The sequence below is a fragment of the Helianthus annuus genome, chromosome 8, assembly GCF_002127325.2.
Source record: "Helianthus annuus cultivar XRQ/B chromosome 8, HanXRQr2.0-SUNRISE, whole genome shotgun sequence".
Classification (NCBI taxonomy): Eukaryota; Viridiplantae; Streptophyta; class Magnoliopsida; order Asterales; family Asteraceae; genus Helianthus; species Helianthus annuus.
Window position 1 is genome coordinate 9,844,520 of NC_035440.2, and position 17,111 is coordinate 9,861,630.

At 36.3% G+C, this 17,111-nt stretch overlaps 2 protein-coding genes across 3 annotated transcripts; one reads left to right on the forward strand and one right to left on the reverse strand.

Annotated features, from left to right (window-relative positions):
- The first annotated feature begins 220 nt into the window (after nt 1–220).
- Nucleotides 221–3,044, forward strand: LOC110871998 (sarcoplasmic reticulum histidine-rich calcium-binding protein). Of its 2 annotated transcripts, none has more exons than XM_022120761.2 (3): nt 221–347; nt 1,574–1,657; nt 1,923–3,044. In XM_022120761.2, exon 3 carries the CDS (start codon nt 1,982–1,984, stop codon nt 2,843–2,845), a length of 864 nt encoding a protein of 287 aa, XP_021976453.1. In that variant the 5' UTR covers nt 221–347; nt 1,574–1,657; nt 1,923–1,981; the 3' UTR covers nt 2,846–3,044. The 2 variants fall into 2 exon arrangements, with proteins under 2 accessions (XP_021976453.1, XP_021976454.1); XM_022120762.2 differs by having other exon boundaries at nt 1,957–3,044.
- An 8,400-nt stretch (nt 3,045–11,444) lies between these two features.
- On the reverse strand, nt 11,445–12,267 carry LOC110871999. Its single transcript, XM_022120763.2, has 2 exons — nt 11,837–12,267; nt 11,445–11,747 (listed from the first exon to the last, which is right to left on the reverse strand). The coding sequence occupies exons 1-2, from the start codon at nt 12,159–12,161 to the stop codon at nt 11,731–11,733; spliced, it is 342 nt and encodes a 113-aa protein (XP_021976455.1). The 5' UTR covers nt 12,162–12,267; the 3' UTR covers nt 11,445–11,730.
- Nucleotides 12,268–17,111: the final 4,844 nt, after the last annotated feature.

Consider the following 17,111-nt stretch of genomic DNA (forward strand, 5'->3'; position numbering starts at 1 on the left):
ACCTCAAAGACGATTTTTGCAATTAACTCTATAATAATAATTAAAACCAAAGGGATTTGCCAATTGCCTAACTTGCCATTGTGGCTAGTGGGCTAGTGGCAATGTGGTTGATCAAATAATTGAAGGATAAACTGGTTCAAACCGATGGGCCGGGCCGGTTCTGACTTGAAACACGGACCCAAAAGTCCACACGGGTTTCTCGAATTACGAATAACAAAGTAACCGCTCCTCCAGGAAGCTTCCAGAAACCGTGTGAAAAGCTAACGAAGAAGAATTTGAATTTGCTTATAAAACCCTAAGGCGTCTGATCCAATCTTTCTCATTTTCTCCTTCAACATTCTTTCAAGGTACGTCAACTCAACTTCGATTTTATTTCATCTGTGTCTTTTCCTACTTTTTATTGTATAATAATTTATACATCTAGGGTTTGTCAATCTATTCGCGTGATTTATCTGTTGGTTTGTTGTCGTCCGATCGTTGACTGGTTACCTTTTCGCCAATTGAATGGAAAAATTGTTGCTTTTTTGGTTCTAGGGTTTTATTGGATGTATCTGTTGATGAATCAGGCTTCAGGGATTTGAATTTTTATAAAAGATGAAAAAAATTGTTGCTTCTTGATTGATTCTAGGGTTTGGTTGGATGTTTTTCTTGATAGATCAAGTTGGACTTTACTTTGATTCTTAATTTGGGTTTAGGGTTTGTGCTTGGTCAGTTAATATCCGTTATTCATATCGGTCCCCTAGCAAAATATCACTGTCAAATATCGGCCAGAATATCAGTACCGATATCGACAGATATGACCGATAGATCACCCATATTTAACCGATATAGCCTATGTATCACTGAATTATTAGTGTTAAATTGCTATATATATGTAAATTCTGCATTATATCAAAATTTACGATATCCCACCGATATCTCACTGAGATAACCTGTATCTCAAATATGCTCCTTGACCGATATCCGATATTTTACCGCATTAACTGCATAGTGTTTGGTATTACATCTGTTTCAAGAGAAGAATTGAACTTTTCTTGCGCGCATGTGTGTGAATTAGGTTTTTTGGGCCATCTGAATTTAGGGTTCAGTTTTACCACATCTGTCTTGACAAGGTTAAGAGTGAACTTTGATTGCTGTGGATTTTCTTAGCACGTAGATTGCGTGATTTTGGTAGCAATATTTTATACCTTGTAGTGCCTCTTCAGATTTATTTTCTGCATCGATGTATAATGCCTCTATGGTTATTGGTAGACTGAAGGTATACATGGTAATTGAGGTCTTGATCACTGCTCTGTTGAGTCTATAAGTGAAATTGGTACATATGTATTTCAATTTTTTTTTTTTTTTTTTTTTTTTTTTACGGCAAAGACTTTTATATATAATATAGAAAAGGGGCGAGTAAGAAGCTAGACCCGAAACAATTACACAATTACATCTCAATTAGTATTAGTGTAAATTTTGTCATTATCTAATGTTTCATTTGGCTTTGGTTTTGCACCGTCATTATTGGATTAACAGTTTTTCTTATTTTCAATTTTTTGTGGCTTAATATTGATATGATTTTTTTTTTCAGATTCTTTTATAGATTCGATATTCAAGTTTGGGATTTTGCGTTCTTAAGTAATCTCAAACTTTGCGTGTTTACTGTTCGAATAAGGTAAGAGTCCCAAACCAATTCTTGTTTTTCTGTTAAACTTTTTGTATTTTTGGATACTTCAAATTTTTTCTAAAGGCTTGACGTATTTTGGTTGTGTAATTCAAATTTTTTAGTTTCGTTAATCTTATTTAGCCTAGTATATTTGTACATGTTTTTTTATAGTTTTTATAATACTTATGATATTTACTCTTCTTATTCTTTTTTACTTTTTAAATATTTGATTTTTTTGATAAAGTAACTAACATTGTGTCATTCTCTCTTTGAGATGCACCTCTGGTCATCATCATACCATAATGCAGATATTGAGTTGGTTTTTAAATCCGAATGGACGCCAAGACGTTTATCCAGCTGGTTGAAGAGAAAAAGAAGCGCGTATTGGCAAAACAAGAAGCCCATTTGAAATGGCAGCAGAAGCTTGAAGCCGCTATTGAAGCCAATGAAAAGAAACAGAAAAGGCGTAAGAGAAGATCCGTGTCATATGATACCGACAGTGAAAGTGAAAGCAGCCGTGAGGTCAGAAAGTCAAAGAAGAGACGTCACAAGAAACATAGAAAGCATGATGATGATGACGAGAAGAAAGAAAAGAGATCAAAACGCAAACCAAAGAGAAGATCTTCAAGTTCAAGCGATGACAGTGACAGTTCGTATGAAAGTGATTTAGAACATCGTAGAAAAAAACGTGTTCATAAGAAACATAGACATCATCATCATCACTCGAGCTCGGGCTCTGATGATGATTTTGATTCTTCGAGTGATGAGGATAAAGGTGCGTTGAAGAGGAGACACTCGAAGCATCATAGCAGACACGTGAAATCGAGGGGTTCGGATTCTTCAAGTGATGAATATGATGATGATAGGATGAAGAAGAGAAGGCATTCAAGGCATCATCATCATCATGACAAACGGCATAGGCGTTCAGACTCGAGTGATTCAGATGATTCTAGCTTTGAAGATGGTGTTAAAAGGCATGGCGTTAAACACCATAAGCATCATCGCAGGTCTAATAGCCATGAATTGAAGTCTGACTCTGATAACAAGGAACAAGATCGTCATCACCGTAGCCATAAAGATGACTTTGTTGACCCACATGATAGGGAGAATGAACCTGAGTTGAATGGAGGTCTTCCTGAAGGTGGTCGTTATATGAGTGTGGATAATGATGAAGCTGAAGAGGGTCAGATTGTTTAGGTTTATTATTGCCATCATTTGAAATGCGCCTGTTTTTAAGACCTCTTTGAACTTAGCTTTTGCTGGCAATTTGTTGTTCTTGTAGCTCATTGATCTTGAATTGTTTCAACTTTAATTAACAAGTTTCTCTCTGTCTTTGATGTACATGAGCTATAACTCAGCGTGTGCGCATAAAACGTTAAAACTTTCAGATTTGATACATTAGTTCTTGGTTCTTTACAGTCTACACTCTACACACAATTACAATACATGTCAGGTTTATGTATTTTGGTGCAGTTAACTCGTGTATTTTAAGTTTGTAACAACTTATTGATTATTGAACTTCATGTTTCTACTATATAGTAGCATACGCGGACTGGAAGGTGCAATGGGGGCTTTAGATAACTGCCAGGCGTCATCAAGAATATCATCCATAGCTCAAATAATTGTTTTTTTCTAGCAACCATGAGAACATGTTACCGGAAAACTCATCGAATCTGAGACTTCTGGCAAAAAGGAATCGTACGTCTACCACCGTGCCACCCTTTCAAGGTTTCATAGCCCATATAATGCAAGAAGCATGACAAACAAGACCCAACCTTGTAAGACCATTGCTCAATATTACCTACCCATGGGTGTCTTATATCTTATCAAATGAACTAAATGTTCAGATTCTGCTAAATTAACTTTTGTAGGAATTTAATTATATTTAATTTAATTTTAATTATAAATAATAAATAATTAAAACTAAAGGGATTTGCCAATTGCCCAACTTGCCATTGTGGACTAGTGGCAATGTTGGTTGATTAAACTTTGAACCATTGGGCCGGGCTTGTTCTGACTTTACACGACCCAAAACTCCAAATTACACACGGGTTTCTCGAATAACAAAGAAACCGCGTGAAAAAGCTAACGAAGAAGAATTTGAATTAGGGATGGCAAAAAAGCCCAAGCCTGACGGGTATACTCGAAACCCGAAACATACGGGCCGGGTATACCTGAAGCCCAATGGGTATGGGCTTAAAAAGAAAAAATCAGGTACGGGTATGGGATTTAGTGATACCCGCCCGATACCCGGCCCATTTACCCGAATAATACCCGAAAGTAGATTTCCATATGTATAAACTTAGTACATGCACTTATTACCTTCTCTAAAATTATATGTGGATATGTATTTAGCAGTGATTAGTGCACAAATAACTTATTTTTTAGCATGTATATTCGATATGGAAGCTATCACCCTTTGTTATGTGGATGTTCATGCAATTAGGTGGTCATGATACAATTACCTAATTAAGTAATCGATTTAATTTAGTTTGGTATATGTGGTTTGAATATGATATTTAAGTTATTAATCATATTTTCATTTGTTATAGTCATTAAAAATTTAAAATAGTAAACTATATAAACATCAAAGTAAAATTGCACATTTGTCCCAACGGGTATTTTATGAAATTAACGGGTATACCCGATACCCGACGGATAATTACCCGACAAATACCTGACGGGTAACGGGCCGAGTATGAGACAAAGAATTACAACATGATACGGACCTGAGATTACCAATACCCGGCCAAGTCCGTCCCCTTGCCATTCCTAATTTGAATGTGCTTATAAAACCCTAAGGCGTCTGATTCAAAACTTTCTCATTTTCTCCTTCAACAAACATTCAAGGTACGTCAATTTTCATTCCCTCATTCTCTGCTGTCTTTTCCTGCATTTATCGGATTATAGTTTACACATCTAGGGTTTGTCAATTTGTTCGCATGATCTGTCGGTTTGGTTTCGTGTACTATCGGTTACTGCCTTACTGGTTACTTTTCAGTCGATTGAATGGAAATCTTTTTGCTTTTCTCGATTATAGGGTTTTATTGGATGTACCTGTTGACGAATCATTTTTGGTCCACAGCTCGCTCCAAGCTATCGCATATTTCTTTGATCAATTTGATATGATCACTTAATTCTGTCTTCCAAGAGGCAATTTGTGTGCATTCCTAAGTTATTCTATTTATAAACCTTTTTTTTTTCTTTTAATTCAAATAATAAAAGAAACACTAACATGAGTGCAATTAATAAAATTTGAAAATGAGCCACCTAGTGTCCCCTCTTATGCAACTAAGAATTAGTCTTTACAAAACTTCAAAATTAAAGGGCAAAAATCTTTATCACAATCCATTAAGAAGAAGAAAACAAAGGCTCTTGATTGAAAAGTGTTTTGTTAAGTGAATAAGCGACAACATTGAAAAGAATATTCAAACGTGAACTTAGGAATGCACACAAATTACCTATGGCATTATAGCGTAGTGGTATTGGGGGTGGGATAAGGCTTATGATCATTAGGTCATGGGTTCGATTCCCACAAAGGGGGTTTTCCCAGATTTATTGGGTTTCCTCCTGAATTGGTGTTTAGGCATTATTGCCTAGTGGAGATGGATATGATCGGGTGGTTCTGCTGGTGGTACGATGATACTCCAGTGGTCCGTCAGTGATCCAAACTTGCCGTTCAAAAAAAAAAAGGAATGCACACAAATTGCCTCTTGAAAGACAGAATTAAGTGGTCATATCAAATTGATCAAAGAAATATGCGATAGCTTGGAGCGAGCTGTGGACCAAAAAGAGGTTTGCAAGGTGAGGAGGCCAAGGGTTCATTTGAATCAGTCAACTTGTGCTCAAAACAAACCCACGCCAGCAAAAGGTCACGGTCCTTGTTGTAAAGATGATTCTGTGAACATAAGCTCTACGGAATTCACAAAAAATAACCCACTTTTTTTCACCTTCTGATGACCAAGAACCAAAGATATCTAATCATAATTTCGTTTTTGTATCTTGTGAAAGCACAACTCAATGGTAGGAACTATTTCAATATATATCCAAGGAAAAACGAGATCTGGGTTTTATGTAAGGAGCAGGATGCCGAGTGTACATTCGCTGATATGGATGCTGGTGATTATGACATTGTTGAAGTCGGTGAAAACAATGGAGACATTGTAAAGGTTTTGCCCCTCACACATGTGGCTGGTTACAAGACAGTTTTTAAGGTTGTTGATGATAGGGTTGTGGAGATACCAATTGATGAGTCACACAGGTTCTTTTATCAGGTCCGGGCTGTTCGTTTAACGGATGAACAAGTTGGTCGGTTGAGAGGGTTTTGGGAGCTTGATCTTGCACAGTTTCTAGGTGATTTAGGTGACTTTAGTGTTTTACATACGTTGCATTCCAATGGTAGATTTTTGGATTTAGTACTAATCATTTACGAATTAAAAAAAATACAGATGTGTTTGTGGGTTACCTGTTTAACTAGATTTAGTCCCGTGTCAAATACACATCTTCGTGTTCTTTACAAGGTCTAAATGTGGTTTGCAGTGTCCGGCCATTTTTTGGATCTTCAGTAGGATATTAATTATTTTATAATTTTTACCCTGTTAAGTTAGTTTATATATATTTATAAATAGTAAATAATTAAAACTAAAGGGATTTGCTAATTGCCCAACTTGCCATTGTGGACTAGTGGCAATGTTGGTTGATCAAACAATTGAATGATAATTTCTGATTGAATCATTGGGCCGGCCTGGTTCTGACTTTACACGACCCAAAACTCCACACGGGTTTCTCGAATAACAAAGAAACCGTGTGAAAAAGCTAACGAAGAAGAATTTGAATTTGCTTATAAAACCCTATGGCGTCTGATTCAAACTTTCTCATTTTCTCCTTCAACATTCTTTCAGCCGATCGGTTACTAGTTTGAATGAAACTAGGGATTTCGTTGATGTGTAAGTTGAGGGGTGGAGTTTTTAGGGATTCGAATTTATAAATACATCTGTTTCAACTAGGGGTTTGCAAAGTCGGTTAAACGTGGATTCGATTAACCGAGGGTTTGGTTAATTGAAAAGTAGTAACCATAACCACAACTGATGGTTGGTTAACCGGTGTTTGGTTAACCATTGGTTATGGATCGGTTTCGGTTAATTATCCAATGTATATAAAACTTGTAAAATATAAACTCATGAATATAAAACTTGCAAAATTATATAAATACCACATGCATATTGCTAACGGGCCCTATGTATATAATAAAACAAACACTAAAGGACCCTTGATTGTGTTGGAAATTTCGTGTAACTTTTGGAAAAAAAAACTTTAGCCAATTTGTCAAACAAACTGAACGCAGCGGAAAACATGTACACGAGGTTCGGTTCTAAACCGTTTCCACCAGTGATCTCATTACACTCAAAATAGGTTATATAAAAATTAAAGAATCGTGACTACCAAGTAAGACACCTTGGTTCAACGAACGATCTCGCTAGATGATCGTTGACCACGAAATTTGATTTGTTCGTTTGAAACGATTTCAAACGAAACCTAAATCTAAAGAAAATAAAGTTCAAAACCTTACCTTATGCGTAATCGAAGAAACAAGAAGGTTTGTTAATAATAGCCAATAAACTATTGTTCCTCATCTTTTCCCTTTTGCGACGCCACTCTCCTTAGAGTATAAAGTTCCGTATGTTTTTTTTGTTCCTTCAGTTCTTTCTTGACTTTTTAAAGCATCAAAAAGAATACTCTATTTTAAGATGGAACGAAACATCTATATTTGTTGAACTTCTATGAAAGGATACAAACCTTTCATTTAAAAGGTTTCATATATCTATTAACTTGATAGTTTAATATTGAGATTTCTATGGGAGTAGATATATAAAAGATATACTAGATTAAGAATTGTAATCTAATCACAACTCCTCCATAATTATCTCATAATTAAAACAATTATCTCTCCTTTTAATCATCTAAATAATTAACAATATATATATAATATATTATAATTAACAAATTAATTATAATATTAAATCCGGCTCTCCGTAATTATTCTAAATAATTACATGTTTCTTTCATTACGCTTATTATTTCGTGATCCGGTGATTAACGATTAAAACACCGTTACATGTTCGTTGCCCAAAGTGTAACTCTTTGGGTCGTACCTTGACGGCAACATTGAATTATAAACGACAATTGAACATTATATCCAACAATCTCCCACTTGGTCGATTGGCCGATTAAGTTTCAATGTACACAATAGTGGGTGCCTAGCTGCATCATATTGCCCCCGGCAAGGTATGACAAATTTATGTCAACTAATTCTTTGCACTAATCAAACCTTTGGTTATGCAAATACTATAGCCCGGGTTATCGACTCATTTATCCCTCTGTATTGAACACTTGTTGAACATGAGACATGGATTCAATTCATTCTCATATATTATTCAACCATTTCTAATTTCGTTCATGATTTGAAGTGGTTTATCAAACTACAACTAGTTCGAGCGTGGCCACGCGTTTAACACCAGTTCAAATCAACGAAAGGCGCCAGAGTGTTCCTCTCCTAAGTATAGAAGCACAGATCCCTTTGGCTACAAACAACTCCCACTAAACTTCAGATCATTCCCAAAACTATCCTTATTACTGCCAGTTACGTACAGCGTTAGATAGAATCAAAGAGCAACCATTCATTTAAGTTAGTTCTAGTATGTACCGCAGGTCTAAGGATACAATGATCGTACCTATTCAAAATGTCTTATGACTAAGATCCATGAAGATCATTTTGAAACGAGTTACGCCCAATATGATTCAACTAATCATATCAGTGAATATGGTTCTCAACACTTTGAGTATCCATTATATGGATCAACCATCTAATTCACAATAGTCTTTTACCAGATTGGTTCTCACGAATCTGATAGACTACGGACATTTTAGAATACAATATTCATAGATACTTAACCTACTAATATTTGAACACAAATATAATAGTTTAAAAGACATTCAACCATTAAATTCAAATAAACATAAAATACTGTTTACAGTTCAAAATGCACCAAATTACTAAATTACAAAATCAGACCCACTGTCTAGCATATCTAAGACCTATACAATCAGCATGCTTCTCGTGTCTCACTTGAGGTATAGGCTTAGTAAACGGGTCCGCTAGATTCTGATCAGTATCAATTTTCTCTACTACGATGTCTCCTCTTTCCAAAACTTCCCGTATGTAATGGAATTTTCTGAGAATATGCTTCGTGCTGTGATGCGACCTTGGTTCCTTTGCCTGAGCAATCGCACCTGTATTGTCGCAAAATATCTCGATAGGCTTCTGTATGCTTGGTATAACTTCGAGATCAGCAATGAACTTTTTCATCCAAACAGCCTCCTTAGCAGCTTCTGAAGCCGCTATATATTCTGATTCAGTGGTCGACTGGGCCACCACGCTTTGCTTAGAACTCTTCCAAGTTATAGCACCACCATTTAAAGTAAAAACATAGCCTGTCTGAGATCGTGAATCGTCACGATCCGTTTGGAAGCTTGCGTCAGTGTAACATTTTACTTTCAGCTCTTCTTCCAAACCGCCAAATATCAGAAACATATCCTTAGTTCTTTTTAAGTACTTTAGGATATTTTTCACAGCAATCCAGTGACTTTTACCAGGATTCTGTTGATATCTGCTAGTCAAGCTCAGAGCAAACGATACGTCCGGTCTAGTACATAACATGGCATACATGATGGAACCGATAGCAGAGGCATATGGAACCTTTTTCATATCCTCTTTATCTTTGTCCAATTTGGGACACTGATGACTATTCAGTACGGTTCCACTTGCCATTGGCAAGAGACCCTTCTTGGAATCTTGCATCGAAAAGCGCCGAATGACCTTATCGATATACGTACTTTGACTAAGTCCAAGTAGCCGCTTAGATCTATCTCTATAAATCTTTATTCCTAGAATATAAGCAGCTTCTCCAAGATCCTTCATTGAGAAACATTTACCAAGCCAGGATTTAACGTCCTGCAGCATCGGGATATTGTTTCCAATGAGAAGTATGTCATCTACATACAGGATTAGAAAAGTAATAGAACTCCCACTTGCCTTTTTGTAAACACACGGCTCATCTTCATTTTTGATAAAACCAAATTGTTTGATTTTCTGATCAAAACGAAGATTCCAGCTTCGAGATGCTTGTTTCAATCCATAAATGGATTTATTCAACTTGCAAACTTTCTTTGGATTCTTAGGATCTACAAAACCTTCAGGCTGCTCCATATAGACATCTTCTGTAAGGTGTCCATTTAGGAACGCGGTTTTGACATCCATTTTCCATATCTCATAGTCATAATACGCGGCTATGGCAAGTAGAATCCTAATAGACTTAAGCATGGCTACTGGCGAGAAGGTTTCCTCATAATCAACTCCTTGAGTTTGAGTAAATCCTTTAGCAACCAACCGAGCCTTATAAGTTTGCACATTTCCATCCATGTCTGTTTTCAACTTGAAAACCCATTTACTTCCTCTAGTCCGACATTCGGGAGGAAGTTCAACCAAATCCCAGACTTGGTTGTCATACATGGATTGCATCTCGACGCCCATGGCTTCGAGCCATTTTTCAGATTCGTTACCTGAAATCGCAGCTTTGTAGGTTGAGGGCTCTTCTTGATCTATTATCAAGACGTACCTATCAGGTGAATACCGATTAGGTTCATGACGATCCCTCGTACTTCTGCGGACGCCTAGTGTTACATCAGATTCCTGAATCCTCTCAGGTTCAGGTTCAACAATATTTTGTTGAGAGGCAGATTCGACTATTGGTTGATTAATTTGTGGTTCTCGAATTTCCTCAAGATCCACAAGATTATCTCCAATTCCTCGCGCCATAAGCTCATCCTCTAGGAATGTTCCTCGACGCTTAGTGAAAACTCTATTTTCAGCAGGATTATAGAAATAATAACCAACCGGATATGCATATCCAATGAAAACAACCTTTTCACCGCGAGGATCAAGTTTGTCCGAAGACTCACTGGTAACATAAGCGTTACATCCCCATATGCGAAGGTAAGAGACTTTAGGTGGTTTACCATGCCACATCTCATATGGTGTCTTTTCTACCTTTTTAGTAGGAGCAATATTCACAAGACGTGTAGCAGTTTCAAGAGCATAACTCCAAAAGGAGTGTGGTAAGTTTGTACGACACATCATTGATCGAACCATATCTAATAAGGTTCGATTTCTCCTCTCAGACACACCATTGAGTTGTGGTGTTCCGGGTGGAGTTAGTTGGGATATAATCCCACACTTCTTGAGATGTTCATCAAACTCTTGATTAATGTATTCACCACCTCGATCGGATCGAAGTGCCTTAATCGTTTTCCCTAGTTGATTCTGTACTTCATTTTGGAATTCTTTGAACTTTTCAAAGGTTTCATGTTTAAACTTCATAAGATAAACATATCCATATCTACTATAATCATCAGTAAATGTAACGAAGTATCTTTCCCCGTTCCTTGACATAGTCCTGAATGGACCACATACATCAGTATGTATGAGTCCTAACAGGTCTTTGGCCCTTTCACTAGTTCCGGTAAAAGGGGCCTTAGTCATCTTGCCACTTAGACAACATTCGCATAAATCATAAGTCTCCTGACCCGTGGATTCTAGAATCCCTGCGGTCTGGAGCTTCCTCATGCGATTGATGTTAATATGGCCAAGACGACAATGCCAACGATATGTTTGATTAAAGCTAGTTTTAACACGTTTAGAGGAAAGAGAGCATACTATATTATTTGATCTATTGTTAGAAGTATCTATTTCATAGACACCATTGTGAGGCTTAGCCTCAAAATAGAACACACCATTTAAAAATGCAGAAATGTTACCATTAACAATATCAAAAGCATAATTAAAACCTTGTTCTCTTAAAGCAGAAACAGAAATAATATTCTTAGTCAAACTAGGAACATAAAAAACATTGTCTAAAGAAATAAACAATCCAGAAGGTAATTCAAGAATAAATTCTCCAACTGCCTTCACAGCAACATTCTGCCCGTTCCCAACGTGCAACTCTAAGTCACCCTGCTTCAGCTTCCTAATCCTTTTTAGTCCCTGCAAATCATTACAAATGTGAAAACCACATCCAGTGTCAAACACCCAAGATTTGCTCGAAAAGGAAAATAGATCAATAACATGTATACCTGAGGATTCTCCAATCTGCAGCTTCTTAAGCTTCAACTCAGTCAGGTACTTGGGACAATTCCTCTTCCAATGCCCGATCTCATCACAATGAAAACACTTGGCATCTTTATGAGGCTTTGCCTTCGGAGTGGCAACCTTTTTACCTTTGCCCTTGTCTTGCTTACTCGCCTTGCCTTTTCCCTTGGATTGCTTCTTCTTGGTAATTCTTCCTTCCCTGATCGCCAACACTGGATTGCCCTTAGTTGGGATGTTTGTCTCAGCAGTTTTTAGCATCTGATGCAACTCTGGGATCGTTCTTTCCCACCCATTCATGTTATAGTTCATTACGAACTGATGATATGAATTGGGTAGCGAGTTAAGGATCACATCCGTAGCTAACTCATTACTAAGGGGTGCGTTCAGACGCTCCAGTTGATCAACGAAAGACTTCATTTTCAGTACATGAGCACTGACCGAAGTACCTTCCTGCATGCGACATGTAATGAGAGATCTCATCACCTCAAAACGCTCATGACGAGCTTGCTGCTGAAACATGTTTTTCAGCTGCTCACTCATCTCATATGCGCCCAAGTTTTCCAGATTCTTCTGAAGTTCTGGAATCATCATAGCAAGCATAAGACATGTCACATCTTGGGAATCATCAACATGTTTTTCCCATGTCCTACGGGCTGCACCCGTATTAGCAGCAGGTGCTTCGGGAATTGGTCCTTCAAGGACATAGGCCTTTTTCTCCGCCCTGAGAACAATTTTCAGGTTGCGGTACCAATCCATGAAGTTAGAATTATCAAGTTTAGCATTTTCAAGGATGGACTTAAGCGAGAATTTGGTGTTATCAGAATTGTTTGTAGACATCTGTAGAATTTTTAGAAGAAAATTTTATTAGTAATTTTCATGCATTAACCTAATTCAATTTTGACCCAAGATATACAAAATTTTAGGAATTAGGATGAGATCCCATCTCCCCATAACTCAGTGAATGGACTTAGCACTCTTCACTGGCATAGATTGAAGGGTAGGTGACGATCACCAATTGTGTCAACTACACAATTCTCGGTTTGGGGTCGCATGACGAGTGTTGTCAAGCATTGGTACGTTAACCCCAACTACGCCCACTTTCACAACCGTAGAAGACGAATGCAGGGTAAACACTAACATTCGCTCTCGTGTCGCAAAAGTGATATTTTTCCTCAAATAAGAACCGTAGCCCGGCCCATGTAAGCATGGAAATCGCGGAACTACCCCTAACCAAAACCGTAGGCCTGGATGCAGGGTAAACACTAGCACCAGGGGTTCGGATAGATCAGTTCGGGTGTTCTTAATTCAGGGTGGCGTAGAATATCGATTTTAGTTTGGGTTATATTTTAAAATTACCAGTTCGGGTCGTTTTAAAATACTTGTACGGCCTATGGCATGAACATAGGCTATACAATTCCTTTGTAAAATTCAATTTTACGTTTTAATTTGTGACGATTTGAAACACCTTTCAATCACTCGACCGATTAATTTTAAATACCCTATTTAATCTAAGTTGGTCGTGTCGCAAATTTATTTTAATCAATAACTTTTATTAATTATGGTTTCAAATTAACTTTTAATTTTTGAAAAACCAATTTTGATTTTTGTATTTTAAAATAAACTGTTTATTTTAATTACCTATCCAATACTTAATAAACCTTTTATTAAAATTGTCGTTTTAATGATCGTGTATTAGTTATTAATTTTATGGCGTAATAAACATCTCATGGCAAAACACAAAATAAATAAATAAATATGCAATTCCGGGTTCATAATATGTTCGGTTCGTTCGAGCCTAAGAACGTGAACCGAGCCCATTAAGTGTAGCACAAACCCTTTTGTGCTCCCACTTAATCTTGGATCCAATCCTAAAAAAAAAACTTCCTTTTTTTTGTTTGTTTAAATTTCCGATTGGAAAAATTTAATGAGTTCTAAATAAAAAAAATATATATATATCGCTTTCATATTAAAATCATTATTTCAATATTATTGGTTTTATTTTTTGTGTGTAACGCGCGTAGCTCAAAAAATTTATTTAGTACGCGTGTTATATTAAAACCGATTCTAGACCCGGATTTGCATAGTACGATCATTAAGCTAAACGAAATAGGTTAAGGCCAAAAATTATTTTTTCAAAGTGGACTTTGACAAGTGTTCATGTTTGGCCTTAATAAAAATTTGCCTATAACTATTATACATGACAAATTCCTATGCCAAATCTACTCGATTTTAAGCATGCAATTCTATAAACTACTTTATCAAAAATAAACCTACTTTGATTTGTAAGGTGGCTCTGATACCACTGTTGGAAATTTCGTGTAACTTTTGGAAAAAAAAACTTTAGCCAATTTGTCAAACAAACTGAACGCAGCGGAAAACATATACACGAGGTTCGGTTCTAAACCGTTTCCACCAGTGATCTCATTACACTCAAAATAGGTTATATAAAAATTAAAGAATCGTGACTACCAAGTAAGACACCTTGGTTCAACGAACGATCTCGCTAGATGATCGTTGACCACGAAATTTGATTTGTTCGTTTGAAACGATTTCAAACGAAACCTAAATCTAAAGAAAATAAAGTTCAAAACCTTACCTTATGCGTAATCGAAGAAACAAGAAGGTTTGTTAATAATAGCCAATAAACTATTGTTCCTCATCTTTTCCCTTTTGCGACGCCACTCTCCTTAGAGTATAAAGTTCCGTATGTTTTTTTTGTTCCTTCAGTTCTTTCTTGACTTTTTAAAGCATCAAAAAGAATACTCTATTTTAAGATGGAACGAAACATCTATATTTGTTGAACTTCTATGAAAGCATACAAACCTTTCATTTAAAAGGTTTCATATATCTATTAACTTGATAGTTTAATATTGAGATTTCTATGGGAGTAGATATATAAAAGATATACTAGATTAAGAATTGTAATCTAATCACAACTCCTCCATAATTATCTCATAATTAAAACAATTATCTCTCCTTTTAATCATCTAAATAATTAACAATATATATATAATATATTATAATTAACAAATTAATTATAATATTAAATCCGGCTCTCCGTAATTATTCTAAATAATTACATGTTTCTTTCATTACGCTTATTATTTCGTGATCCGGTGATTAACGATTAAAACACCGTTACATGTTCGTTGCCCAAAGTGTAACTCTTTGGGTCGTACCTTGACGGCAACATTGAATTATAAACGACAATTGAACATTATATCCAACAGATTGAACTAAAGGGTTAAAAAAATCCAGTGGGCCGTGAAGTCGTGAACTTGAAATAATATTACATTAAGAGAGTCTGGTCTATATACATATATATATATGTTTAATTAATCATTTAATCGGTTCGGTCTGGTTATATTCGGTTTTAGATATATAATTAACCAAGACCAAAACTGAAAGTTCGGTTATTCAAAAAACAATAACTGAACCATCTCCATCGGTTATTGCTTCGCGTTGGTTAATTCGGTTTTATGCTCACCCCACTTTCAACTTTCAAGAAAAGAATTGCACTTTAGTTGATATTAGGATTGATAAATGCTGCTGGTCGAAGAGAAAAAGAAGCGTGTTTTGGCAAAACAAGAAGCCCATTTGAAATGGCAGCAGAAGCTTAAGGCCGCTATCAAAGCCAATGAAAAGAAACATAAAAGGCGTAAGAGAAGATCCGTGTCATACGATACCGACAGTGTAAGTGAAAGCAGCCACGAGGTCAAAAGTCAAAGGAAAGGACTCACAAGAAACACAGGAAGCACGGTGATGATGAGAAGAAAGAAAAGAGATCAAAACGCAAACCGAAGAGGAGATCTTCAAGTTTAAGTGATGACAGTGACAGTTCAGATGAAAGCGAGAGAGACCAACACAGGAAAACGCATGTTCACAAGAAACATAGACATCATCATCATCATCACTTAAGCTCGGGGCTTGTTGATGATTTTGGTTCTTCGAGTGATGAGGATGAAGGTGCGTTGAAGCGGAGACACTCGAAGCATCATAGACATCATAGCAGACACGTGAAATCGAGGGATTTGGATTCTTCAAGTGAGGAATAAGATGATGATAAGATGAGGAAGAGAAGGCATTCAAGGAATCATCATCATCTCATACGGCATAGGCGTTCAGACTCGAGTGATTCAGATGATTCTGGTGTTAAGCTAGGGCTGTTCAAAAGACTCGCGGCTCGCTCGTAGTTCGCTCGAAAAAAGTTCGAAAAAAGCTCCGTTCGAAATTGGCTCGGTTTTAAATGAGCCGTCTCGGCTCGGCTCGGTTTGTAAACCAGCCCAGCCCGAGCCAAGGTAGGTTCGGTTCGTGGCTCGCTTGTTAGGTGGCTCGTTGGCTCGCTCGTTGGGCTCGTAATAATTAAGGGCTCATTATATATATATGCGTATATATATTTCAGGTTATCTTTGTAGAAAAAAAACAAACTGGTCACTGTAGAAATACTAGTATATATGACATTGTAAAATAAAATCAAGTTTGAAAATGAAAGTTGTGATTTTGTTAGTTAGTTACCATTTATCTTTGTAGTTGCACTCATCCACTCATCGACCATAATTTTACACATTAGCAAGTTTCAGCTTGCATTTAGCCAAACATAAGAACCCTTAAACTTGCACATCTATAGATGTCCCACAAATAAATATGCAGGTTTTGTGAAGGAACTGGTTAAAAAAAAAAGAACCTGCTCCCCAAATCAGCCATCTTGTCATAATATGTTTTCATTAGCTTGAACTTCTCTTTTTCAAATTTTTACATTTTTTTTTTCAAATTTTATCTTTTTTTCAAGTTCCAAATTCTTGTATAATTTTTACAATTATTTTAATAACGATAACAAATAATGATAACAATAATAATAATAATCATTTAAAACAAATACGATATGCCACATGCCTCTTCAGAAGATCCTTTTTATACATCTCTAATTCCACAATTTGGTTCTTGTACCATTGCAATTCTTTATAATTTTGATCCACCTTACACCGCTCTTCGTAAGAAAACTCTTCCATCTAATACCAACACCATATGAACGAGAAATAAAATTAACATATAAACCATTACTCTATGCGTATACAAAAAACAAATTTGTAGTACTATAACTTTTCCACAAATTTGCGTATACAAAAGAAAAGTGATATGGAAAAGTTATAGTACTGCAAATTTGTTTTTTGTATACGCATAGAGTAATGGTTTATATGCTAATTTTATTTCTCATTCATATGGTGTTGGTATTAGATGGAAGAGTTTTCTTACGAAGAG